Genomic DNA, 27,330 nt, shown 5'->3' on the forward strand with positions numbered 1-27,330 from the left:
TTCAATACAGAATGTTTTTAATAAGCATGTGAGACCATCCATAATTAGTTAATTGAGTTTGTGTGTATGTGTGTGTAATGAGTGACTGTATAGACTTGATAATGTTAATATTCTAAATTTGTCCCTTTGTATTTGCTGTTGGAATGTTTTGCAGTGTATGTAAATTTGTACGTTATTATGTAATGGATACATTGAAACTTAACGTTATGTGCAGAGATTTCTCCTGATTCTCTAAATCTCTTGATGACGTTATGGATTGTAGATGGTGAAATCGCTAAATTTCTTGCAACTGTGCATTGAGAAACTTTGTTCTTAAACTGTTGTACTGTTTGCCCATGCAGTTTTTCACAAAGTGGTGAACCTCGCGCCATCCTTGCTTGTGAATGACTGAGCCTTTTAAGGATGCCCCTCTCATATCATATAATTATAGAACTTCCGTTACCAATAACCTGTTTACAATTCTGCTGGCCTTTTGTTGCCACTGGCCCCGGGCTGAAGAAGGGGGTCCACCGGTATGATGGCGCCCTTGTCCAGGAGGACAGACAGCTCCTGGGCTAAGGCTAGAGTCTTGGCAGAGTCATTGATGATTGTCATCTTGACCCGGCCGAAGGTTGGGGGCTGGTGTCGAAACTGCAATTTGTAACCCCGGGTCAAGGTGGCAACTATCCAAGGGTCTGATGAGCAGGCAGCCGAGTGCCTGAGCTGCTGCTGGGAAAAGCAGCCGACTACCAGCCCTGTGGCCCTAGCGCCACTGCCCCCAGCCCCTGGAGGAGCCAGATGTGCGGTGATCAAGCTTGGAGTCCTGGGGCTTACGTGGTGAGCAGCGCAGCGCACAAAGAAAGTCACTTGCTGGCTTCTTCGCGTCCCGCAAAGGACGTTGGCCACCCTGGGAAGGTGGTTGTGTAGGACCCCGAGGGGCAGATGGAAAAGCCCCCACCTGCTGGAAGCAGGTGCTCTTTTGTGGAGACCCGCGAGCCATCGCCTGGTCTCGTCGGCCTCAGCGGTACGATCCAATGCTTCCAGAGCAGCAGAGCCAAAGAGCACCCCAGGTTCCGCTGGATCTTACGGGTTGATCTGTCAGAGGTGACTGTGCCAGCCACACATGGCAGCGAGTGTGGACAAGTGTCGACATCAGTCGGCCCAGCTACCTTGTCTGGTAGGCAAACTCCTGCAATGACACGTCACAGATGTCGTGGACGGAATCGTCCACCTGCACATCCTGCAGGGAGGATGAGAGGGCAAGGAGGAAACGGGAAAGAGTGTTCCCAAGGCGGCCGACCCGTGCTGCCATGTTATAGGCCTTGCAGATGTAGTCATCCATGACCCTACACTGAGCAGAAGGACACTTAGGATCTGCTTTCATTGCTTCATCCGGAGCCACAATCAAGGCCGCGATTGCAGGTTCCACCGCTGGCATGTGGAGAAGGCCAACCGACTCAGCATTTTTTCATGGAAGCCAAAGCTTGCTCATCTGACCCTGGCCTGGTGAGGGCTGAAGTGTCACTCCAACAGGAATGCAGCTCCTTTAAAAGATCTGGAGAATATGGCACCGTAACCTTCACTGAGGGAGGGTTGCGCCTATGGAAAGCGCATGGAGCCTGCACTTGACTTGGGGCATCAAGCTGCAGACGTGCCAGGGCTGCCTGGATGATTGCTCCCATGGAGGAGTCATCAGATCCCCGCCGAGAGCTCGGGGCTGAAGAATGAGAAGAGCCCTCTGCTGTAAGAGGGGCTGGACTACCCTGTGAGTCATGGAACTGACTCAACAAAGCTGCGATGGAGAGAGCATCGTCCAATGGACGAGTCAAAGCGGTGACTCCTGGGCAGACAAGACAGCAGGAGGCACCACCCCACCAGCAGGCTGATGACTCAGAAGGAGCGCCTTCATTTGCTCCATATCAGTAGCCAAACGGTCAACCTTGGAGGAGAGCTGGTCCGTCCCCGTTGCCTTCCCCTTTTTCGCAGGAGCACATCACCTCCCTGTGTGGCAGACTTCTCCTGCACAGTGGTCCCACAGAAATCCACCCCCTTAGATTGGAATTAGGGATGAGCAACACAAGCAAAAACACTATTCGAAAATCGTGGCAAGTACTCGACAATTTTTCAATTGCTTCCTTCAAACAGCCACTTTGAATCCCAAACTACAAAACACAGAAAAAAGTCATCAGAATTCAATTTAACACTGGCCTGCTCCCAGTAATCCAAAGCAGGCACAAAAACATACAACCGTGCAACACGCCGGCTACAGCCTCTTGGAGGACAAGCACTAGCCCATTACTCCTACCCCAGAGGCATGAGGCTGCACAGAGCCAGCAGCATGTGTAAACCAACAGTAGATAAGGATAGCACCAAGCCACAGAAACGGCCGTGCCTGACCTACTCATGTACACCTTGACGTGCGGTCGTGAGAAGAATGAAGGAACAGATCACTTGCTGACACCAGAAGATATAGCCTCCCCGAGTTCATGCAGGGGTCACAGGTGACATTAGGCTTGTCTGAGATGAACTGCGCCTCGCCTGAAAAGTAGACGAGAGCAGGCGGCCGCAGCGGGGGCAGTGACAAAAAGCTGTGGTGAAGTCGGACAGTTTCCCGACAGTTTCCAGCAGCCTTCAGTCCGTACAGGAAGTCACAGACACACTAACATCCTGTCTGGAATGATGTCAATTCATTAAAAAAGTGATCAGACCCATATATCAGTTTGTTTTCACCATCAGTCACACTACATGTTTTCTGTTCACAGAATAAACCCTCAGGTCAGACAAATACAATCTTAATCTCTATAATTCAACAAAAATGAGTAGTTTATCTAAAACGTCATATTGTTGAGTCGACATCTGAACCAATGAGCTGTTAGATCAGGTGAGAGCCAGGCGGTGCAGTCGGTGGAGAGCAACTGCAGCGCCTGGCTCTACAAACTGCAGCCGCCTCGCTCTCGCGGCTTTATCGACGTCCACTTTTGTAATACGTCAGAGCAAGTCGGGATGAGGTCAGACACAAAACTAATCGGCATGCACTGTGCGCCGATCGCCGGTGATCGAATCTGCGCAGGACTGGCTCATCTCGAACGAACCTACCGTTGATATTCGTACTCGACATGCGCTAGCGCGGGCGGAGTTATCCAGTGCTTATGCACTGCCTCTGGTGGTCAGGAGGGACGAAATAGAACTGTATCTGCATAATCCAACAAGTGCAAGATGAGTCTGATATTACAGCTAATATGTCAGTTTTTCATTAATCCTGTTTGAGTTTCAGATACAGTTGAATCTAGCCTGTTCCTTAATCTGTTTGTATATACAGCCAAGATCTTATAATCCAATGTTTAGAGAGTAATGGGATGCCAACTATCTATTGATAAGGATCTTTATGGGGTTTGGGATGAAAGATATAATGTCCTGCTTCATGGTAGCCACCATCCCTCCTTGACTAATGCATTCTCTGTATGTAATTTTAATGTGATTTGAATAATTTCCCAGAAGTGTACATAACATTCAACAGGCTGTCAGTCCTCTTGCCCTAAAACTTAAAACAATGCATCTTTGATTTCATTAATAGACAGGTCAGAGTCACACGTCGATTTAAATTCTTTATCGGTCTAGGGGATATTAGAATGATTTTTTGCCCAGGGAACTGGCACAATCTTTTTCATTCAATTTAGATTCATAGAGTTTTCTATAAAATGCTCTGACAAAATTAGAGATTCACCTTGGATCTCTGGAGGGAACTCCGTCAATTTTAAGGGCAGCTAATGATTTGCTATTAAAATGTCTTTTCTCAAGAGCAATAGCCTATTTGATAATATTGTCAGCAGATATAAATATAATGCAATGACGAAATCGCATGCTTTTATTTTGAAAAATCAATGTCCGGAAGTGGCGCTTGGCATTTGGCATGCGCATTATACAGAGGAAGAAAAGCACCACTGTTTAGCCGACGGCATTAAATTGTAAACATTAGCAACCTGGGCAACTTCGATCTGTTGCTGGGATGGAAATATAAGGTAAAACCAGTCTTTAATGTCTCTACTTCATTCTCAGGTAGTTGTCAATGAATAAAAATGTCAACACATGTCGTTTCGGAAGCGTTGACGTTCACTTTTTTAACGTTAGCATTGCAGTTTGTAACAGTCAGTGGTTTCTCATCTGATGCTAACACAGATCAAGTGGCTACAGATACCCTCAACATGTTGGCTAACAAGGAAATTTCTTCATATTTTGTTCCATTTCGTTTTCTTTGGTTGTGTATATTCATCTTAATGTGAAAGGTTTGAATCGCCTGTGGATTCCCTGCCTCAGTGCTAGCGTTAGCACATAGGGTTAACCGACATACCCGAGAAATGATCTAACTAACTCGTTAGCTAGCAAGTAGATTTTTATCGTTTTGCGCGAATGCAGTTTGGCTCAGAATCACACATTTCGTCTGTTTAGCTAATTTGTTTCTGCCACAACTTTCGAAAAACCTCGCTGAAGCTAAATTGGTACTATAACATGGTAAATAGTGATTATTGTTAGCTAGCTAGCTAACGTTACGTTAACGTTAAGTGTCTTCGCACCCGGATCTGTCTGTCTGTTGAAACTGCTAACAACAAACAGTTTGCCAGCTAATCTTAACAACCTTTTAACCATGCGAAGAATGCAGCTTGACATAAATCACAGAGGGCGACCGCGTATTAGCGTTATATGAATGAAAGGACTGATACTCTGACTCAATACCTATGGTAATGGTAGCATTAAGTGAACATCTGAGCCACTGATTCCGTGCAACACTAATCGTTTTGCCTTCCTGTTCTCTTATTAACGTTAATTAATCCTAATCAGTGGTGCGGTTCATAACTTTAGTGTAGTGTTATCTGAAAACTGTGCTCCACCCAGCTGCTGCAATCTGTGACAGCAGATTCTCAAATCCACAAAGTTCATTATCATCTATACAGTTATTCCAAAAACAAATGAAGATGCCAAAATATATTATAGTAAAAGAAGTAAAGAGGACTCTTATTAACCCATTCACACACCCACAGTGCAGCTAAATTATGCATCCCATTCATTCTCCTTACCGAATTCAACAGCCACAGATAAGATGTACATGAATGCTGTACACTTCAGTGTTTTATACAACAGCAGGACTCACAGCACTAAAATTTCACACCTAACTAACTAGCAAATACACAATTAGCTGCTGATTAGTTATATCTGTTGAATGTACTGCAGCTAAATACAGTTACCTTGCAATAAACACTACCAATATGGAACCTGTAGTGCATTGATTGTATATACTGTATCAGACAATTGTAGATTCAATTCCATGGTCAGGGCTGTAGTTAGTGGTGGTGGTTTACAGGACTGTATTACACAGAAAGGTGTTTTACAATATATCCAACCCCATTTATGTATGTGTTTGGATAACAAAAGCAGACGTGTCACTGCATGACCACAGAATTAATTACAGGCCTGTTTGACACAGTGTCAACAACAAGCGTACTTCATAAACTGTACAAACGCTGGGTTTATTGCAGGGCGACTGTATTTGATTGTAATAGTTTGCACAGGTGTGTCTAATAAACTGGTGACTCAGTGTAAGCAATCGGATCAATCTGATTTCAGTCTTGTTTAGAGAAATGACTACAGATCAAATTTGGAAGGTAGCAAGACAGGGTATGAGGCATAAACTACAATGATAAGAAGAAAAGCAATTAGTGTACCCCCACAAGAGGATGTCATAGCTTTTTCCTCAGCAGGCAAGCATGTTTTCTAAATGGAAACATAAAATTAGAGACCAAAAAACTAAATGGACAACAGGAAAATTGTGAAAGGGCCCTCTGACAAACATACTGCTACAATGACTGTCAGTTTCCTTCAGTTACGTGGCGAGAACAGACTGACTACAGAGAACGTGGGTTTTGTTTTGTTGTCTTTGTAGGTCAACCCCAAGGTGTGGGACCAAACATTGTTCTTCAGTGCATGGACGCAAAGCCAATGCGCAGGTAGGTGTGGTATTAAGGTGTGAAGGAATTTTCATGTGATCCTTTTGCAGATTGTAAAATGATTATATGGTAGTTACGTTTTTATATGTGTTTTTCCAGACTCTCTCTAGTCTGCTAAACAAGAATGTCTTTTAGGGCCTTTTCACACCTGAAAATCCAAACCAATATCTTTGTTACAATGTCAGCATTTGATCCAGTTAGCTTTAGTTTCATATTGCAATTATGTGAGCGCACTAAAGAACTTTATATAACATACCTATGTACTCTTGTCATTACCTATGTGTGCTGCGCCTCCAGATTCTTGACATCGATTGGTCTGCAGACTGACTCTCCCATCCTCTGGTTTCCTCCTTCCCTCATCCTTTTAGGAAATTGTTGTAGTTTTTCAGATTTCTTTCCAGCTGGCTCTTTAGAAAGTCGTTCTCCTCTCCCCATGTGCTACTGTGGCTCCTTTTGTTCTGTTGTGTGTTTTTGTGAACACCTGTTTGTTCTGAACGCATTTACAGTCACTCTCTCTCGCTCTCTCTCTCTCTCTCACTAACTCAGCCACACTCACACACTACATGCCAAGTTATTCCTTAAAGCAGCCAGGATACTCGTAAGACATGACAATAGACCGCCAGAGCTTCTTGTAATTGGTCTGAACCATCCAAAAAATGTTTTCACACTAGAAACAAGTTGCACAATGGTTTGGTACCGGACTGAGACTGCCTCTTTTCGTCTGACCAGAGTTCGACTGTTTGCTCTGGATCGTGGTCCACGGGAGGTTTCACACTTATAATTGTGGTTTGGATCAAACTGAAAACTCAGAAAGTCTGGACAAAGCCAAGGTGTGAAAGGGCCCAAATGTCACCACAATGTTGAATGTTCATGAGGGCTGAAAGAGATTTTTACTTAAAGCTATAATGCGTAACTTCTGTCGCCTCCCAGCTGATGATGCGTTATTACAACTAATAAGCCGGCGGCACTTCCATGTACACAGAGTAACACTCGCCACACACTGTGTTTATTGTTTTCAAGATTTTTTATGATGACAGTATTTTTAAGTGTAAATGGATTTCCAAAGTTAAAAATATTCTTGATGATTGTGGTTTATCATACTTATGGCATGACGCTGGATGGATGAACCCTAAGTATTTAAAATTAATGATTGAACGTAGATTATCTGGCATGGAACTACAGAGATGGCATGAGAAATTACAAAGCAACCCTTTATGTGATAGTTATAAATTGTTTAAAACGGATTTCACTTTTGAACCTTATTTGATTATGTTAAGACCTGCTGAAAGGATTTGTTTGTCTAAGTTTCGGTGTGGAAATTACAAGTTACCTATCTCTGAGCGCAGGTATGACCGTGAAAATGTCCCTCTGCAATGTACTCTTTGTTTGACTGGCAATCGAGGAGACGAATATCATTATGTACTTGTGTGTTCCTTTTTTAACAAAGAGAGAAGAGAGCTGGCCGGACAGTTCTATAGAGTAAATCCAAATATTTATAAGTTTCAAAAGTTAATGTCATCTTGAAAAGTAAAGGTCTTGTCAAATTTGTTGAAACTTTTAAAGAAAATCCTGAATAGTTTCTCTTGATTTGCTTTGACTTGTACGTATGTACACTAATTCTGCTCTATTTATTTTGTTGTGCATTGGTTGCTGCCTGCTCTGATTTGTTAATGTTATTTTTGTTTGTCCCTTATACCCCGGGGAGGGGTCAAAGGGAAATAAATGAAATGAAATGAAATGAAATGAAATGCCAGTCGCCACACACCTTACACAGATTAACACTTGTCTTTGTGGTAGGATCCACTTCTGAACTGTGTCTCGGCTGCTTCTCCGCCATGTTGCTTTCTCTTTCTACCTGCGCTCTACCTCTTGCTATGAGACTCTCCACTCTTCCTACCCCTCCCTTCTTGTTGTGAGGAAGCATTTCCTGTGTGCCAGCGCGGGAATGTCGCCGGTCGACACGCATACTAAAAATGATATATATTGAAAAATACCGCGAGATGTTAGAGGAGCCCATCGGCTTAATCTGCATTGTGTCATCTCCTCTACTAGTGGCTTGGGTGAAACGGACATTTACGGACCTGTAGAAGTTACGCATTATAGCTTTAACTAAAATCCTTTGCATTCAAGAGGGAAAATGTACAGCTATCCATTGAAGTAATGAAAATGCTTCAGAATGGGCCTATATGGAGATCTTGTGTGAACACCCCATGACTCACTGGCATCTATCCTGTTATGTCACCACATTAACTTGTGTACAAGGCAGGCAAATCCCTGCCATACAGAGCTTCCCCTTGATGAAAGACTAGTCGTTGGGTATACTATTCAGAATTCCCCCCACCTCGTAACCACCCAGAGGACTTGGGTGGAACTGACCTTTTCCCTTTTGCATTGCTAACCCTTTAAAGGGATAGTGCACCCAAAAATGAAAATTCAGCCATTATCTACTCACCCATATGCCGACGGAGGCCCTGGTGAAGTTTTAGAGTCCTCACATCCCTTGCGGAGATCGGCGGGGGCAGCAGCTGGCACACCTAATGGTAGACGGCGCCCGTATGCAGCAGTATGGAGGTACTCTGTGGATTCAATTTTGTGTTCTTGGATGTTAGTCTGGGGTGCCGTCTACCATTAGGTGTGCCAGCTGCTGCCCCCGCCGATCTCCGCAAGGGATGTGAGGACTCTAAAACTTCACCAGGACCTCCATCGGCATATGGGTGAGTAGATAATGGCTGAATTTTCTTTTCTTTTTCTTTTGTAACATGTCTAAGGCCCAATTTAACACACATTACAACAAGAACTTTGTTACATATGTTTTTTTTAATTAAATTGCACCTTAAATATGATAAATATATTATTCACTCCCCTGCCTAATTACTCTCAGTTGAGCACTCTTGCAGAGCAGCCGCCCCACACTAACCCCCTATATCAGCCTGCGTTAGTCTCATGCTTTCCCAGCAAGATCCACGTTTAGTGCTTGTGCTTATTATTTCCACACAGTCAGAGAAAAAGTGTGCATCCTGGTCATAGTTCACTTATAAAATCACACCATGGAGCATCTCGCCTGCTTGGCTTCTGACTGTGCTGTCAGCTGATCATTCAGTCACACTGGGCAGAAGTAGAGGAGGTTGTGCCAGCATCTGGTTCAAAAGTAAACTCCTACATTGCTCTGTGTACAATGACAGCTAAAAGCCCCAATCTGAATACACTGCAATATTTGTGTAACTGAAGAAGAAAACATCCTCAAAATTGCAAAATATTAGGTTTTAAAGACGCCTACATTTTTATGTATGAATAAATGCTGGTACAGCAGCAGCGCTGATAATGTGTTGCTAACTTATTGCAACACAGGTGCCAGTCCTCCATGTGCAGACACCTTTTAAAGCAATAAAACTCCTCAAACTTAAAGGGAAATTTCGGTTTATTTCAACCTGTCTCCTATCTTCCTAAATTTGTTTCAAGTGACTAGTGACATAAAAATAATAGTTAGCATGTTAGCCGTTAGCCTAGATACAGCCGGGGCGCATAGTAGTGTCAGACCTGTTAAAACGTAAGTGAACGGGCATACTTCAAGTGCAAAGTTAGTCCACTAAACAAGCTTTTTTCCCACAAAGACCGCCTCATATCGTTAGGATAAATGTCAGAGAACATATAGAAAATGACATGTAAACGTGTTGTCTTACCTTACCAGTGTGGTGCCATTGTTGTTTACCATCTAGCTCTGCTTTCCAAAGCGCGGCTTAAATATCGCGAGAACAAGCAGCGATCTCATAGCGTGCCTGAACAAGCAGCAACAGCTGGACGGCAGAACCGGACAGTAGCCTGAAAAGTTCATTCATTTATTTTATGAAAGATTTATAGAATAATTGCTGACTTTTTGCCAGACTTAGACTTTGTGGAGCAGGAATTTGATTTTGCAGAGTTTGATTGCCGCCCTTATTTATTTGAGCCAGAATACACTGACGAAGAGCTTTGTGAAATTGAAGAACGGAGGAGGAGAGAGAGAGGGAGGCGCAACAGTTAGAGGACGAGAGAGGAGGAATGGCTGCTGCAAGGCTGCGTAGCTCTGGAGATTGGTGGTGTACCTGTGAATGCTGTGCCCCAGTGCCCACAGAAGAGGAATGCCTCTGTTGCAAGGAATGGGACCGGTTGCAGCCTTATTTTCAAGGTCTGGATGTGACCGAGGACGAGACACCTCCACCTGGAGTAACGTTAGCATCCAGCTGGGCTTTATCTAGAGCTCGCGAGATATATTTCGGCCGCGCTTTGGAAAGCAGAGCTAAAGGGGTAAACAAACATGGCAGCACACCGGTAAGGTAAGACAACATGTTTACATGTCGTTTTCTATATGTTCTCTGACATTTATCCTAACGATATGAGGCGGTCTTTGTGGAAAAAAAGCTTGTTTAGTGGACTAACTTTGCACTTGAAGATTGCCCATTCACTTACATTTTAACAGGTCTGATGCTACTATGTAGCTTTAAGCTGTATGTAGGCTAACGGCTAACATGCTAACTCTTATTTTTATGTCACTAGTCACTTGAAACAAATTTAGGACGATAGGAGACAGGTTGAAATAAACCGAAATTTCCCTTTAAAGCCTTCAACCCTTTAAACTCTGCGATGGAAATGGTGTGCCAGTGCCTACATTGGTATTTTTGCTTATTGTGATGTCATTGCCCTGAGTATTTTTATACTTCTCATATCCCTGAAATCAGTACAACCTAAGCTAAAAGGTAATGCAAGTCAATAAACCATAATCATTGATAAAAGTATTTAAATGGTGTAATTAAAAAATCTGACATTATTTTTTCCATTATATTTTACAGAATAAGCACATAAAACATATTGATCTAAAAATATTTTTCAATGTAGAAAAAAAGGAAAATATTTCTTAAGCTGCCTCCAGTTATTTGAACTGTGTACATATTTTAGTTTTTGAGATATGCTCATTTTATGAACAGAGTGAAAAGGTATTTATTTGCATAGTGTGGTTGTGCACCACATCCAATGTGCCGCAGTAACATTACATTACAAGTGTACAGAGACAGAGCCTTAGCTTTCTACGGAAAAATGAATTCTCTAGCTATTATTGTTCTTATTTTAGATCCGTTTAAGCAGGATCATACAAACAATGTTCTCCCGTGGCTGTCCATGGAAGATCAGTTTTAATTGGGTAAAGGGTCACTACAGCAATTTAGTATTGCTCTTCCACAAAGCTGGAAGACTCACAAGAGACGGATTAAAATGAATGGTCAGAATTGAAGCAGCAGAAGCAGAGGTCACTGGATGTTTTTAATCTATGGTATGAATTGTGAACAAGATAAGTTGTTAAGATATCCTGTGAAAAACAATGATGAATTAGCTTACTTATTTATTGCCCATCTGGTTCATGTTTAGGGCCACCAGCGCACGCCAAGACGCCACTGGAATGGACATCACCAGCCGCTGTACTCTGGGGGACCCCAACAAGCTCCCTGAAGGGGTCCCCCAGCCTGCACGCATGCCCTATGTCTCGGACAAACACCCCCGGCAGACCCTGGAGGTGATCAACCTGTTGAGAAAACACCGTGAACTCTGTGACGTGGTGCTGGTGGTTGGCGCCAAGAAGATTTACGCACACCGCGTGATCCTGTCTGCGTGCAGCCCTTACTTCAGGTACAAAGAGACAAACATTGATATCAACTCACATTTGGTGAAGGAAGTTGTATAAGGAAATGAATTCACCGGCCAGTACATAACATCAAAGTGCAGGTGGAGTACCTTGAGTGCTGGCTGTAACAGTAATCCCTCTTGTTTCCCATGTTCTCTTCAGAGCGATGTTCACTGGAGAGCTGGCAGAGAGCAGGCAGACTGAAGTGGTTATCCGTGACATCGATGAGAGAGCCATGGAGCTGCTCATCGACTTTGCCTACACCTCACAGGTAACAGCAGTAGCAGTGAACAGTGGTCATATTTGGCATTGGGGATTGGTGTGTCGTGTTTGTAGTAACACAAAATGCCCTATGTCAATGAAGATGAGAAAATCTAACCATATTGACCATAAGCATGCAGTTTCGAGATTTTCAGATTGTCTTACATATAGCCGATCCTGTGCCCATCAAATTTACATGCATGCACTGCATGATGGTTCATGTCGCAGACAGTGACTGACTAATGTCAGAGCTGCTGTAACCTGTTCTCAAAAGTTGTAATTCATTCCCATGCATGCTGCACATGGTTTGAAAGCTACTGTGTTTAGCTAACTAACAGACTGGTGTATACCACCCAAATCTGTATTAACAACAGAGTTGATAAGTAGCTCAAAAGTGTAGTATAGCAAAGCTAGTGCTAACCGTTTCATGTTAGTGGATAAAAGATGCTAAAACACTGAGGTTTAACTCAGTAAAAACACAAATATGGGTGGTGTACCCTAGTCTGCTGCTTGATTGATTCATCGAGGTAACTAGCAGAGTAGGAACTGACAGATTAATTGACAATGAAAATAATCATTAGTTGCAGCACTACACCGTATATCCCCCACATTACAGTAAGCTCTGTCATAAAAAATGCAAAGAGTATGGTGCAACTGTGTGCTGCACGTCATCCTCAAAAACTCTGTGCTATGTGAGTCCTGTAGAGACTGAGAGGAGCTGCAGTGCTCCACAGCTGACGGGAGACACTCTGCAGACAATTCTTGCTCAAGTGCCCTTACTAATTGCAGCTTTATGGCAAAACTATATGTGACGAGTCTCTGATGTCCTGACCTATTTGCTCCTAGGTGACAGTAGAGGAGGGAAACGTCCAAACACTGCTCCCTGCAGCTTGTCTTCTCCAGCTGGCTGAGATCCAGGAGGCCTGCTGCGAGTTCCTCAAGAGGCAGCTGGATCCCTCCAACTGTCTAGGCATCAGGGCCTTCGCAGACACACACTCCTGCCGTGAGCTTCTCCGCATTGCAGACAAGTTCACCCAGCACAATTTTCAGGAGGTAAGAGCATAATGCATAAGAATAACTGTCCACAGCCCCTTAGAGTCAGACTGTAAGTTATTTTCCATGTAAAGACACACGGCATAATGAGTTGTCGTAGTTCATTTTATCCTGCCACATTGCTGTCAAAGGTGCACTTTCCTTGTGTTTAGTCTTTGTCGTGCACATGCATGAGTAGAAACACAGTTAAAAACTGGACACTGCATGAAAATTGGCAATTACAATGGATGCTCTGCATGTACAACTGACTGCTTTGTATGGAAAGCATAAAAATCAAGCATGTGTCTGTCATTCTAGTAATGTCATCAGCAGGAGATCATGTCACACGCTCATAATTCAGTTGGGTTGTTTCTCCAGCTGTTTACTTCCTTTTATGTGAACACAGTAACTAATACAGTTGTCACCGTGATTCTCTGTTTGTATAAATATCGGTTTGATTCATGTGACACGAGCATTTCGTGCACAGCACAGAAGAAGAAGAGCGCTGTCACAGCACCACGTTAAGAAGATGTAACTTCACAGCACATTGCGTTTCAAAATAAATGTATGCAGTCAAAGTGTAAGGCAGATTTTGCAAAAGTGAAAAAGTGATGGTAGCAGACAGTTCCACTTTGTATTTTCATACAAACATCATGCCTTGTGCAGCTAGTTATATGCTAGTAATATAATAATTATAATAAGCATGAATATATTTTAAAACTTTCGGAATTCCTCACCAGTAATCCTTCATCCTGAGTTTTTCCATTTAGACAGCCAGAATGATTTGGTTTGCAGCTTTTGTCAATAAAATGGAATAACAGGCTCCATGGCAACTGACACACAGGCCCGTTGTTGTCTTGCATCTGACTCTTGTCTTTGCTGCCTCAGGTGACACTGAGTAGTAAATGTCATTTCTGACAAACCATGGATTATGTGACAATAAGTTGACTGTCTGATGGACAGGGAAACAGGCTGGTAGAATGGAAAATAATATTTTTTTCTCATTTGATGAAATGTATTTCTTTGTATTCTCTTACTTGTACAATCTGGTATTTCCAAATACTTCATGTTAAAGGTGTTCAGCCTGATGATCAAGTGCAAAACATGCACAGAACAGACCTCTAAAGTCATGGCCTGTCCATACAGGCATGTTTTCCCTATGTGTTGTCTTGCTAGACCTTTTCTCAGGACTGTGTTTGTGAGCACAGACTATGATTGACTGTCATCTTATTTTTTTTCTGGCACCTGTCATGGTGTGTTAGTGTATACCTTTTATAATTTTTATAATTTATAAAGTAAAATTTCTAGCATAGCTCAACCCATCTTCATCCTGAGCAGAGGTGACTGTCTTTTTTTCACATCAGACATTTGGACTTCTCATTGCAGGGAAAGTTCAGGTGTTACTTATTTAACATCTTCAGGTGTATGCACAGAGAGCAGTAAAATATTCATTACTGAATGCCTACGAGAACAGCAATGTGAAAAGGAGTTGTTGTGGAGTAAACTGCATAAATTTCAAATCTGATGTGTGTAAAATTCAACACTGAGTATATAATTAGATATGTACATCCAGAACTGGAATTGGTCGAGGAGGCAGGCCTGTTTTTTAGATGGTGTGCACATGATATACAACCTCAATACTGTGGGGCAACAGAGATAGAGCAGTGGTAGTCCAGTGTTACTTTCCATTTATGGTGTGGTTGTGAAAACAGATGTATTTAGTGATTGATTGAGGAGAATTAGAACTGACTCTGCTCTGTATGTAGCACAGCTGCTGATGGACTGTTCTACTCTGTTGTCTTAGGTAATGGAAAGTGAAGAGTTCATGCTGCTGCCTGCCAACCAGTTGATTGACATCATTTCCAGCGATGAGCTCAATGTGCGGAGCGAGGAGCAGGTTTTCAACGCTGTGATGGCCTGGGTGAAATACAGCATCCAGGAACGCAGACCACAGCTCCCCCAGGTTTGTGGCTGAGGAAATATCCCACCACAACAGTCACTGGCTCTTTTGCCTCTTTGATTATTGATGTACATTCCAGGCATAAACCCTCAGCATTACTGCCACTGCCAGAGTTCTTTTGTAACATTAGTTTGTGACTTGGATTTGCTGTATCATGTAGGTCCTGCAGCATGTCCGTCTGCCACTGCTCAGCCCCAAGTTCCTTGTGGGCACCGTTGGGTCAGACCCTCTCATAAAGAGTGATGAGGAGTGCAGGTGAGTGCCATGTGTTTGTTATTCTTTCAGTGATTTTGGTGTGTAAATGCTGCTGGTGCCGATCTGGTTTCAGGATCTAGGCACTGGTTAGATGGAGGGAAGTTTGCCACAGTTCAATCAAACATACTACCCCTTTGTTTTGATACAAAGCTTGTTGAAAATGAGCGAAGTATCTCTTTAAAATAGTTGAGAAACATCTTCGTCCATTTCATACGATAAGGAGATTACAGTGATGATACCTGATTTGTGATTGTATTATTATTTTTTCAGAGACCTGGTTGATGAAGCCAAGAATTACCTGCTGCTGCCACAGGAGAGGCCACTGATGCAAGGCCCCAGAACCCGACCACGAAAACCCATCCGCTGTGGAGAGGTACTCTTTGCAGGTCAGTACCTTTAGACAGTAACTCAAAACCAGGGTTTCGCTTGCATCAAATATGGAGACATATGTAGTAGTTTGCAGACAGCAGTGCTAGTGTGGAGTATTGTAAGAATTAAATCCTTGTGGAATGAAATGACACACCTGCATCGTGATAATTTAATATGTACTCCCTCCTTTGTCTCTTCTCCCATGTCTCTGTGTCTTGCAGTTGGTGGTTGGTGCAGTGGAGACGCCATTTCCAGCGTGGAACGTTATGATCCTCAGACCAACGAGTGGCGAATGGTAGCGTCAATGAGTAAACGTCGATGTGGAGTTGGTGTCAGTGTTCTGGATGACTTGCTGTATGCGGTTGGAGGTCATGATGGCTCGTCGTACCTCAACTCTGTGGAGAGGTCTGGCATGATCACCCACGTTTTGTCTGGATATTTACATGTCTAAGTAAAATTATAGTGTCATTTATCTTTATTCCGTCTCTGCTGTCCAGATATGATCCAAAGACTAATCAGTGGAGCAGTGATGTGGCGCCCACGAGCACTTGTCGTACCAGCGTGGGAGTGGCAGTCCTGGGTGGTTATTTGTATGCTGTAGGGGGACAGGATGGGGTTTCCTGTCTCAACATTGTAGAAAGGTATCCATCAAAACTCTGGTGTCTATGATAAACCATCCAAGTTCAGACCAAGACCAAGATATGGTATGTGTCCTAGTAATAGAGCGGCACCCTTGTTATGCTTTAGGTATGATCCTAAGGAGAACAAATGGACCCGTGTGGCCTCCATGAGTACCAGACGACTGGGTGTAGCTGTGGCTGTGCTGGGCGGGTTTCTGTACGCTGTTGGAGGGTCTGATGGGACGTCACCATTAAATACAGGTATGGTGCTGAGTCATGTGGTAAGTACAGTCTTGAACTGTCACAGAGCTGTGACAAGAATGACAGTTAGGAATGAGAGGAAAGGTGTCATGAGGTTGAAACGTGCTAGAATTTTATACATAGGTTTTGCCATGTTTATGTTAATGTTTATATGCAACTCAAGAGTGAACACACACACACACACACACACACACAAAAAAAGGTACAATCCAGTTATGAATGTATAACTTTTATCTCAGTAAAATACATCTTGAGAAACAAAGATTATTTTTCACAAATAATACATTAATTATTAAATAAATGCATTATGCTCTAAATTCTAATCCTTCATTATTTTGCATTTAAATCATTTAACATTATAATCTGTAATTATTTACATTTAAAGGCTATTTTGAAACTCATCAGAGAGCAACACAATTTCAACTCAGCACTGAGTCCATCCCACTTTGACTCTAAAAACTGAAACACATCAGTAATTTACATTGGTTCTCACTTTACATGTTTCATAAATAAACAACCCCCCTTAACTATGATTTCCTTCTCTTAATTTGAAAAAACATTTAATACAGAGAGGAAGGCTTTTGTTGACAACTCGAAAAAGTATTTCCAGTGTTTTTAAATACACAATGTCTAAAACTTTTAAGGTGTAGGATGCTATAAACAGTTGCACATATGCACTTCCCCAAATTTTAGCACAGTAGGACATATATGGCAAAACAAGTGAACAGTGCAATATATACAAACATTTCTTAATTATATATTTTATTTAAAAAAATAATTCAACAACGTCCTTGTTGTATAAAGAACAGCGTTAGATTTATATAATATCCGTTTTATATGTTCTTTTATATGTGTGGCTTCCAACATAGTTTATGATCTACAGTCACTCACAAAAATTTTGTTTCATATACTCTTTCAATTTCAACACCATTAAAGTTAAGTTTTATTTCACTATTCGCCCTAATGCCACCGAACATCATACATTTTGTTTTGTTTTCATTTAGTGATAACTTATTAATAGCAAACCATTTTTTTCAACTTGATCAGTTCCCTTCTACTGTTTATCATAACTCTTTTTATGTCATCACCTGAACAAAATAAATTTGTTTCATCATCAAATGTTACAAATTGAATTTGCCAAGTTATTCAACTGGATGTTCTCTTAGTTGTTACTAATAAGCTCAAATGACAGCTGTCTGTATGTAGACTAACTTAGTTTGACACTTATCTTAAAATACTTTTAAACTGAGCTGCTGGCTGAGACAAACAGCCCCAACTCTTTACCAGCACGTAACCAGCCAAGCTGGCGGCGCCAAATACAGGTCATCATGCTAATTTGAATAAATTATCCAGAACTTTGAGATGTGGTGGAAACGCAAACCACACAGATTAACAGGAATTCTTTTACCCAGGTAAACAAATTCCTGGTAATAAAAGTTCCTGGAAATGTTGGTGGAAAAGGGGCTTATGTTTATATCAGGTAATCACAGCTTGTTACCTTAAATTCATAAAGAAAACTTTTTCACATGCTTTCCTGGTGAACATAGAAGGCAAAGAAGGCAGACATTCTTCACGAGTTGAAGTAAACGGGGACTTCATTTGACAACAGCAGAACTATTTAAAAACATCTGCTTATCATCATATTTCCAAGGCATGCATTCTACTCTTAGGTGGAAGTGTAAATCATTATGTTTTAGTGAATATGCATGTGTTTGACAAGTACTGAGGGTACGACTGCGTAAATGGGACTATACTGCACGAGATGTGTGAGTTTGTAAAGAGATATTTTGTAAAGTTTTGAGTAATTTACATAAAAATGGTCATTTTGCAGGTGAAGTATTCCTTTAAAGCTTCCTTAACTCCATGTGAGACATCATGCAGGGCAGGACCATCCATCCAAAACCTGTAACCCAAAGGGATATTAGTCAGGAATAGAGAGGCAGTTTTATTGGTTGGATTAATTAATCTGCCTGAAAGTGCAGTGACGTCATGAGGTCATTACTAAAGATACTGTTATTTTAACAGGAATTAAAAGTCACCCCAGGTCTTTTTTCTTCTTCTCAGTGGAGCGCTACAACCCCCAAGAGAACCGCTGGCACACAGTGTCTCCTATGGGAACCAGGAGAAAGCACCTTGGCTGTGCTGTCTACCAGGACATGATTTACTCTGTTGGAGGGAGAGACGACACCACAGAGCTGAGCAGCGCAGAGCGATACAACCCTAGGACAAACCAGTGGTCTCCTGTAGTGGCCATGACGTCCAGACGGAGCGGGGTGAGTGTGTGGGCTGGAATTTTGTGTGGTTTAAGTATGAGGCTTGTTGTTGCATAGTTTTAGTTACTGCTTTACAGTCATCTGTCAATAACTAGATAGGACTGCACTGAAGGTGTCAAAGGATTTATTACATATCCGTTGAGCTGCCATAGTAGATATTAAGGTAGAGAAAAGGTTATCAAAAATGTTTTACTCTGCGTACGAGGCTGAAGTGTAATTCTGTGTTGTGTGTGTGTGTGTGTATAGGTGGGCTTGGCTGTGGTAAATGGTCAGCTGATGGCAGTGGGAGGCTTTGATGGAACAACGTATCTCAAAACTATTGAAGTCTACGATCCTGATGCCAACACATGGAGGTAAGAGGCACCTTGTGAAATAATGACCTTACAAAATACAGCTACTAAGTAATCATGAAATGATTTAACAGCAATAACAGCAGCTAGTCAGTATATGTACACAAAAGTTATGTACATTTTAGTTAGCGAATGTCCTGTTTCAGTAATAAAGATGAGACATCATTATGTGACATCTGTTAGCCAACACTTCCAACAAAACTTCTTACTTCATTAGACTGATCAGTATTACATTAGACCTGTCCATGCACATCCTTACAGTACAGGCTTACTAAACAGTCCGTCACAGAAACCCTGAAAAGGTCATCTGCAATTAATAGTCACTTTCTTCAGTCTGTGTGGTCTCCCTCCTTTATTCTGCCACAATCACATCTCTGAGTACCAGAGCACATAGTTTCACTGCACTAAAGAACATTTGAACTTCTCCTTGCTCATCATTTGACTCTCTTTCCAGGTTGTACGGAGGAATGAACTACCGTCGGCTAGGTGGGGGTGTGGGCGTCATTAAAATGACTCACTGTGAATCCCACATATGGTAACACCAACCCCCGCCCCACACATACACACACATACACTCACACACTTGTCATCACGTTGCAATGGATGCCTCTTTTCACCGACTCTCGTGCCTCCAAAAGAGACGCTGTAATTCATGCGAGGATGAGAAAACCGTGGGGGGAGACGAGACGGAAAGAGGAGCAAACTCTGAACTCTAGCTCATCCCCAACCCCACTCTGAGCTCATTAACTTTGGAATACCCTGGTTGTCTTCACTGATTGACTGCGGTCACCATGAAGTGCACTGAGAGCAGAAGTCTACCAAGTACCATTAAGCTTCCAGTTTGTAGAGGACTCATCCTGTGACCTCCAAGTTTTTCACCCTCGAAGCCCGTCAGTCTGGGACATTTGATTTGGCATGTGTGACACAAGTCAACTTCACTAAGACTGCTGCTTTAGGAAATCAGCTCACATTTCTGAGGTTTAAGAAGTTTAAAGCATCAGGTCACTGAACGAGGGCTTTTTCAGTCTGTCCAGCTGTGAAAGCCTCCATCACCTTCCCTTGTCTTAAAATGCCAGCCCCCATCAGCGAGTCAACGAGTTAAACAAGCAGCAGGCTGACCAGCAAAGCTTCATTTTATTATTGAAGAACGATTATTTCCTGGAAACACAACTTTACATAGTGACTGTCAGAGGTAAATCCACTCTGTCTTGCTTTTTCTACTTTGCTTCTAAGTGTACATCTCAGCTGTGGCCGTCATATCTCTGGGCCACATTTGTAGCATTAAGCAGTGAAATATTCTCTGAAGGCATCTATACACTTAGGATGCCCAGGGATTATAAACATAATTTATTTCACCAGGGAAGATGAAAGCATTAGAAGGATGTGTATGAAGAAGTCACTGCTACTAAACGTTTTCTCTCAAGCTTACTGTCGTTGCATGAGACTCTGCTGCTGCACTTTACAGGAGGCTGTATGTTACGTTGGATGTTTAAAGATTTCAGCTTGGACGCTGACAGTGTGGTCAAAGGAGCATTTTAACCCTTCAGTGGAAAGAACTTTGACACCAGAATCATCCAGTGGTGTGGCTGGTTTATTGTTGGCTCCAGTGCTGAATTCTAAAAATGTCAGTATGCTCCAAACACCTAACCATGTCTAAAGGCAGAAAAGGCAGAAGTGATCACACTAGATACACTGATACACGGAATGTCAGGGCCAACACAACACAATATTAGGAGGAAAATTAATTATATTTTTCTGATACACCAACAGTTAGAGCATCCTCACCATCCCTGGAATGCAAAAAGTGAAGAAAGTGGGAACTTGTAACTTTAAAGGGTAATGCTGGTCATATTCTATATTTTTGTCATATTAAAGAAATCTCAAGAGAAGACTAAAACCAACAATGTGTAATTCTGCCAGTACTTTCTACCTTTCATACCCTGTCTGTGCTGCTCAGCCTTAAGCCCATTCAACCACACTGAAGTCCTACTTTAAATCCTTAAAGCACATAGAAATATATAACAAATATATACAAAAACGTATTGCTGCCACACCAAAAAAAAAAATCCCCCAAACAAAACAAAAAAGCAAGCAAACAGACAAGAAAAGATCAGTATCAGGTAATAATGTGATATATAATATGAATTCTTGGTAAAACAAGATGTTTTTCACATTTTTAAGACATTTTCACATTATACACATTATAACAGGAAACTTTTCAAGTAAAAAAACTAAACAAAACAAGTTATAACAACATGAAATGTTTCACATAAGATTAATAGTTTAATGTAATAAGAAGTATATGTTTGAAAAATGTGAAAAACAATTTGTTATTACAAAAAACTTTTCACGTTATTACCTGATATTGATCAGTATTTGTTATTTGAAAAACAAAAGTAATTTAGTAATTATGTAAACAGCAAGTCACTGTTTTTTTTTTTTTTTTAAACAAACTCAAAAAGGACAGTTTGGCTGGCATTGGGGACTAGTTTGAGCAGCAGATTAATCCACATTTGGTGTTCTCGTGAGTATTTGGGGTGCGTGGGATTGAGTCAAAATTAACTGCAGTGTGTAAGCTCATGGTAATGAGGGAACATGTCACCCAGTGCAACAATGTGGCTCATTGATGTGTTTTTAATAGTTTGGGGACAACAATGGAGCTCTGAGGCACGGAAAACATTAGACGTATCAGGCTTTGATACGCACACCAGACTTGTTAGTAAGGAGGCATTCACTGTTGGTGTGGGCCTGCACATGGGATTTGTTGACAATAAGAAAAATATAGAATTCCATCAATCCTGATGCAGAAAGTATCCCAATTTTCCTGCCAAATAACCCTGAATACAATACTGCTTTAAAAAACTAGATACATTTCTCTGTTTCCATAGAAAGAGGTAAATTGTATGTTCACAGCTTTGGCCCTAAAGTCACTCTCACGTCAACACTGGAGCCAGTGATCTACCAACGACACAGATGATTTTAGCGTATCTGTCTCATTAAATAATGCATCAAGTAAACTTTCTTTTACCAAAGTCAAGCTACAGGAGTAATCTGATTTTGTTATTTTTCCTAAATGCAAGTCTCAGGGGCACGGCCTGATTCAACAGACACCCAAGGCTCAAGCCCATGATACAAGAAATAAGTTCAGTTACAATTAAAAATTGGATGAACTTTGTAAATATCTTTGGTCAGAACTGAATATTTAATTTTTAGCCAGCCATTTAAGACGCTGATCACCTCTGGGTGATAGATTTACCACAGCCTAGGCAGCACCAAGGCCCAAGCTTTGATCAGACATGTTAATAGGAACTGTTGGACTCTCATTTGTTATTATAATGACAGAACAGCATTCTGTAGCCAAAGGAGGTTTCACAGTTCAGCAGTTTTGAAGTATATAAGAGCTGTTTTCTCATTTAAATGGAGGTTTCTGAAGATGGATTTCTGTTACATGCTCAACACTAAAACGCATCAAGGTCTGACCTCTGTGCTGCAACAAACTCAAAAAAAAGTTGGAGAGAAATATTTTTTATGCCAGTAGACTGCGAAACATACAGTTTTGCATTTGTCCCAGTTTGTTGTCAAAAAACACTTTAATATAATTCCTAACTGTACATGAATAAGGTAACAGCTCCTTGTGTAATAGTTGGTAATTGGTAAGGTTTTGTTTTTGTTGACACAGTCATGGTGATCGAGAGACACAGGCCCTTTTTGTTCTGTGTTCTCAGCTCCCAGTTTTGTTTTTGTATGTCATCATATGCAGAACAGTGTAATGGCACCACCTGCTGGAGGACAATTATAGTGCAGCACTGATATGGATATGAAGAAGAGCCTCTGCAAGTTACTTACTGGTCCCTGGTTGTATGACTGATATCAGCTCAATGTGAAACACAAGTGAAGATAGACACAGTTTGAATAGATGGTGAAATTGGTGTGGATGAATCTCGGAATTTATTGCACTGTGATCTGAAATGTATTTTAGATTTTATCTTTTTTTTCCCCCTTGATGATATTTTGTATGGGTGTTTCCAGATATGATGGGGGCTCATCATAGGTGTCGGACATTTCAGGCCTTACACTGAGGATGACGGATTTATTTCATAGATTCAACTCATGTTTTGACTTGCTTTGTGTCACACACAGTCCATCACAGTTCTGCACTTTAAATTGTGTGTGGAACAAATGCATTACTGTAATAACGAGCAAGTGAAGGCAATGATACAAGGCTGTTGTTATGCATTATTATAGCTTCATTTTCATGAGCAAGTAGGTCCTAACCTGAATGTTGGTGTTAATGTTTAATAATATGGCAATTCTAGATTTTGCTGGTTTTTAGTTTTCTATGCTAGTGGGAGATTTCAAGTGGCAGGATCACAGTTTGTCTGACCATGTAGTTATGCAAATGTGTTAAAATGTTAATGTTTTGGGATGATTTTGCAGTCTCACATACTGATGCTCACTTTATGTTACATCTGACCATTTCATGCAAGATTTTGACTTTGGATAGAAGCTCTGTAACACATCTTCCATATTGATTGTAGTGAATGCCTACTTTTTGTCAAACAGAAATATTCTTGCTGTTTCTTGAGCACAAAATAATGCAGCTTGGCCAACTGTGTACGCCTGCTTCTTGAGAACTCCCCAAAGAATATGTTGCTATTTCTTACTGCCACAGCATTACATGGAAATTCCACTCAGGTTAAGACTCCATACATGTTATTGCTTTGGTTCAGCCTGTTAGTGTTGGACAGTTTTCTTGTCAGAACCATGTTTTCCTCCAGAGTCTACTTTTAACTGACTAAGAAAAAAAAGGTGTGATACAGAAACCACAGCATTTGAGCCTGTGATATTCTTGGTGAAGGAACAAAAAGTACGGGAGGCAAAACAAACCCAGAAAATGTTTGAATAATACCCAAATGTTTCTTATTCTATGGTTTTGTTCCTTATTCCCCCCAAAAATCCCCTTTTTTAATCATCTTTATCTCTCGTCTTAATTTTCTGACAGCTAACTCTGGGGATACTATTTCTGTTAACAATTACTGATCAGGCTGTCCTAGACCAATAATACTGTATTTGGTTTCCGAAACTGAGTGGAGTTTCCTTTTAATCGTTTAAGCTACTAATGATGCATTGTGATTGTGATGAACAGAAGTCAACCAGCCTTCAGTCAGTAGCCTATATTCAAATATCTTGTTTTGAGTAGCCTCTGTGCAGTGTGTTCAACACGTGACCCAAACATGGTTGTGATCTCTGGTGTTTGTTTTCATGTATCAAACAGCCGTCTCTCAGCTGTGGTCACTATAGCAGCTCTGGACTCAACATGTTCACTATGACAAGGATTAAACATTTTTCTGGGATTTTTTTTTTGTCTGACTCATTTTAATTGTCAGTGTTAGTGCAGTGTTAGTTTGTGCAAAAAACGTTATATTTTTTTTTTCCTTATTTAAGAGAGAAAAGAGAGGTTGTCTTAGACAAACGTTTTCCCCAAGGTCTGACACATGTCTGTAGGCTAAAAAATGCCTATGAAGAGTATGACTTAAGTACTACATCAAGAATGATGATCATTTACATACTTGTGTAGGCTAAGAGCTGTGTATCCTGTTGACAGCATTTTATTAATTCAGATGTTATGTCTATGATACTGCTAGGTTCTGTTTAAAATAGTAAAATTGTACCAGTAAGTCTTCAAGTTGCTCAGCAGAGACGCTGCCTGTAGTGATGATTTTAGAGACAAAATCCTGGAGCTACGGAAGCCCTGAAAGGAAAGGTGAAAAAAAAAAGGCCAAAATCAAGGGTCATCTCCCACATACCAGATATTATCTCCTATGTGATGGATGTTACATGGGATGTTGTAAATCCTACGTAGAGGATGCGACATAGGACATAATATCTCCTACATAGGAATGTTACATAGGACAGTATCTTCTACATAGTGGATGTTACATAGAACATAATATCTCCTGAACAGAGGATGTTACATAAGACATAATATCTCCTATGTGATGGATGTTACATGGGATGTAATATCTCCTACATAGGGGATGTTCCATAGGACCTAATATCTCCTATGTAGGAGATGTTACATAGGACATTATATCTCCTACATAGGAGATGTTACATAGGAGATGATATCTCCTACATAGGGAATGTTACACAGGACATAATAGTCCTACGTAGGAGATCTTACGTAGGACATAATATCTCCTACATAGGGGATGTTCCATAGGACATAATATCTCCGATGTAGAAGATGTTACATAGGACATAATATCTCCGATGTAGAGTATGTTACATACATAGAACATAATATCTCCTACATAGGAGATGTTACATAGGACATTATATCTCCTATGTAGGAGATGTTACATAGGAGATGATATCTGTTACATAGGACATAATATCACCTATGTAGGGGATGTTACACAGGAGATAATATATCCTATGTAGAAAAAAAAGCTGCATCACCAAACAGTGATGACAATTTGAAGGTGCCCTATTGAGCCTTTTTATAGGGGTCGTACACATGCCGCATTTTTTGTGCCCCCAAATTAATTGTTTTCAATGAAGACGCGCGGTAGACGCACTCAAAATCCAGAGCGCCAGAGCTGCGCCCCGAGATAAACCGAGGTCAACTTTCGGAACCCAGTAGCGCACACTGCATGTCGTGGTTAAAGATGCGGCATGTGTACAGCCCCATAGACAAACAAAAGTTACGTTGACGTTCAGCATTTCTCACCAAAACGTGTGTATCCTTGAGGTCTAACATTTTTGTTGAATGCATTTCCCTCCTAATGAAACATTTACAAAGTTCATCTATATTTTAAATATTTAAAATTATGGGTTGTTTATATCCATGTAGCTAACATTACAGCCCTTCCTCTTGTTAAAACACTGCAGAGCACTACCACTAGTATTCAAAAACTCCATCTTTAAGACTTAAGTGCAACACACACCGCCGCCGTACGCCGCGCGTCAAAACGCCCGCCTCCATTATATGCTATGAACCAACCCACACTGGCGCCGGCCGACGCGCCGCGCCGCTCTGCTTCAGCCCACTGCTCTATTTCCAGCGCGGCCGGCGCTCATGGCGGCGCTACGAGAAAAGCCTTTTATGTACGTCTCGTCTCGTAGGATCAACTCCGGTTGTTTCAAATATTTAATAAGACGACTTTGATAAGAAACTCACCTGTGAAATTCAAGTTGTTGTTGCCTCAAAGTTTTTCCTCTTCTTCTTCTGTTACTAGCAGTTGGCAACCGTTGGCAACTAGTGTAGGTACAGCCACCTAGCGGGCTGGGGTGGGAAATACATGTTGACGGTGCCGCTAGGCGCCGCTGCCAGTGTGTGTTGGGGGGCGGCCCTTGACGGCCACAGCGCCGCGCCGGCGGCGGTGTGTGTTGCACTTTACAGTTGTATCACTATCTATTCCAAAACAAAACAAAAACAACAGAATCTGAAAATACAGCCTTCACCTGCAACACTCCACTCTTTTTCCTAAGCCCCTCCCACCAAACAACCATGGGTATATGCATGTGCTTCATACAGTAAACCAGTGTTTCCCACACATTGATTTATTTCATCTAATTTCATTGCAGAGCTGCACATACTGTAGCACATTCACTCAGCCCCTTCTCCCCATTCTCTTTATCCCTGTTTATCAGACAACAAATACAACGAGGAGTAGTTGGCTAGCCACCCCATGGTCCCTCTGGCTTGCTTCCTCCCCCTGTCAGCAATTGCAGTGGCTCAAATTCAGCCTGAGCACCCCCCTGACTCTGTTTTTGATAAGTCTGTCTCCCTTTTTGGGTTGCTTTGCAGTGTAGGCAGAGATTCTGCAAGATTCTCTGCCATTGAATTAGGCTTTCACCAAAGAAACTTGCATGTGCATCTGCATTTGCATTTGCAGAACAGCCAATAGAAGCACCTGCTCTCTGAAATGACTTGTGATTGTCCAAAGTCGTGCGTGACAGGCTAGATTTTCCAAAGCCTGAAAACAGAACCAAGAGGAGGTGCAGCAGTCTAGTTTTCTCTGACCACATGAATTACAATATGCTCAAAGTTTATTATGAGATTTTTGGCCAGTGACTCCAAAATAAAACTGCCTACTCCAACTTTAAGTGGGAGGTGGGCATGCTGTGTCCCAGCGTCTGTGTGGAGAGACAGGTAGGTAGACAGACAGGGACATCTTGACAGGATGCTATTCACACAGTTTGTCTCCTCTAAAAATGAGTTTCCTCCCAGTGAGTCTTCACTTTAGTTTCACATCAGGTAATAAAATACTTTCAAGGTCTGAGATTGTTTTCTTTTTGCTGGGCTCCGAACAGTA

General features: G+C 41.6%; 1 protein-coding gene across 1 annotated transcript; it reads left to right on the forward strand.

Moving 5' to 3' along the window:
- Positions 1 to 3,877: 3,877 nt before the first annotated feature.
- On the forward strand, positions 3,878 to 21,108 carry klhl20 (kelch-like family member 20). The gene is made up of 14 exons (XM_033650669.2): positions 3,878 to 3,998; positions 5,915 to 5,978; positions 11,376 to 11,633; positions 11,791 to 11,899; positions 12,736 to 12,942; positions 14,726 to 14,884; positions 15,042 to 15,136; positions 15,407 to 15,522; positions 15,727 to 15,910; positions 16,003 to 16,146; positions 16,253 to 16,386; positions 18,451 to 18,659; positions 18,906 to 19,012; positions 19,464 to 21,108. Exons 2-14 carry the CDS (start codon positions 5,956 to 5,958, stop codon positions 19,546 to 19,548), a joined length of 1,830 nt encoding a protein of 609 aa, XP_033506560.1. The 5' UTR covers positions 3,878 to 3,998; positions 5,915 to 5,955; the 3' UTR covers positions 19,549 to 21,108.
- The last annotated feature ends 6,222 nt before the right edge of the window (positions 21,109 to 27,330 follow it).

This window comes from Epinephelus lanceolatus, chromosome 12, assembly GCF_041903045.1.
Source record: "Epinephelus lanceolatus isolate andai-2023 chromosome 12, ASM4190304v1, whole genome shotgun sequence".
NCBI classification, from domain to species: domain Eukaryota; kingdom Metazoa; phylum Chordata; class Actinopteri; order Perciformes; family Serranidae; genus Epinephelus; species Epinephelus lanceolatus.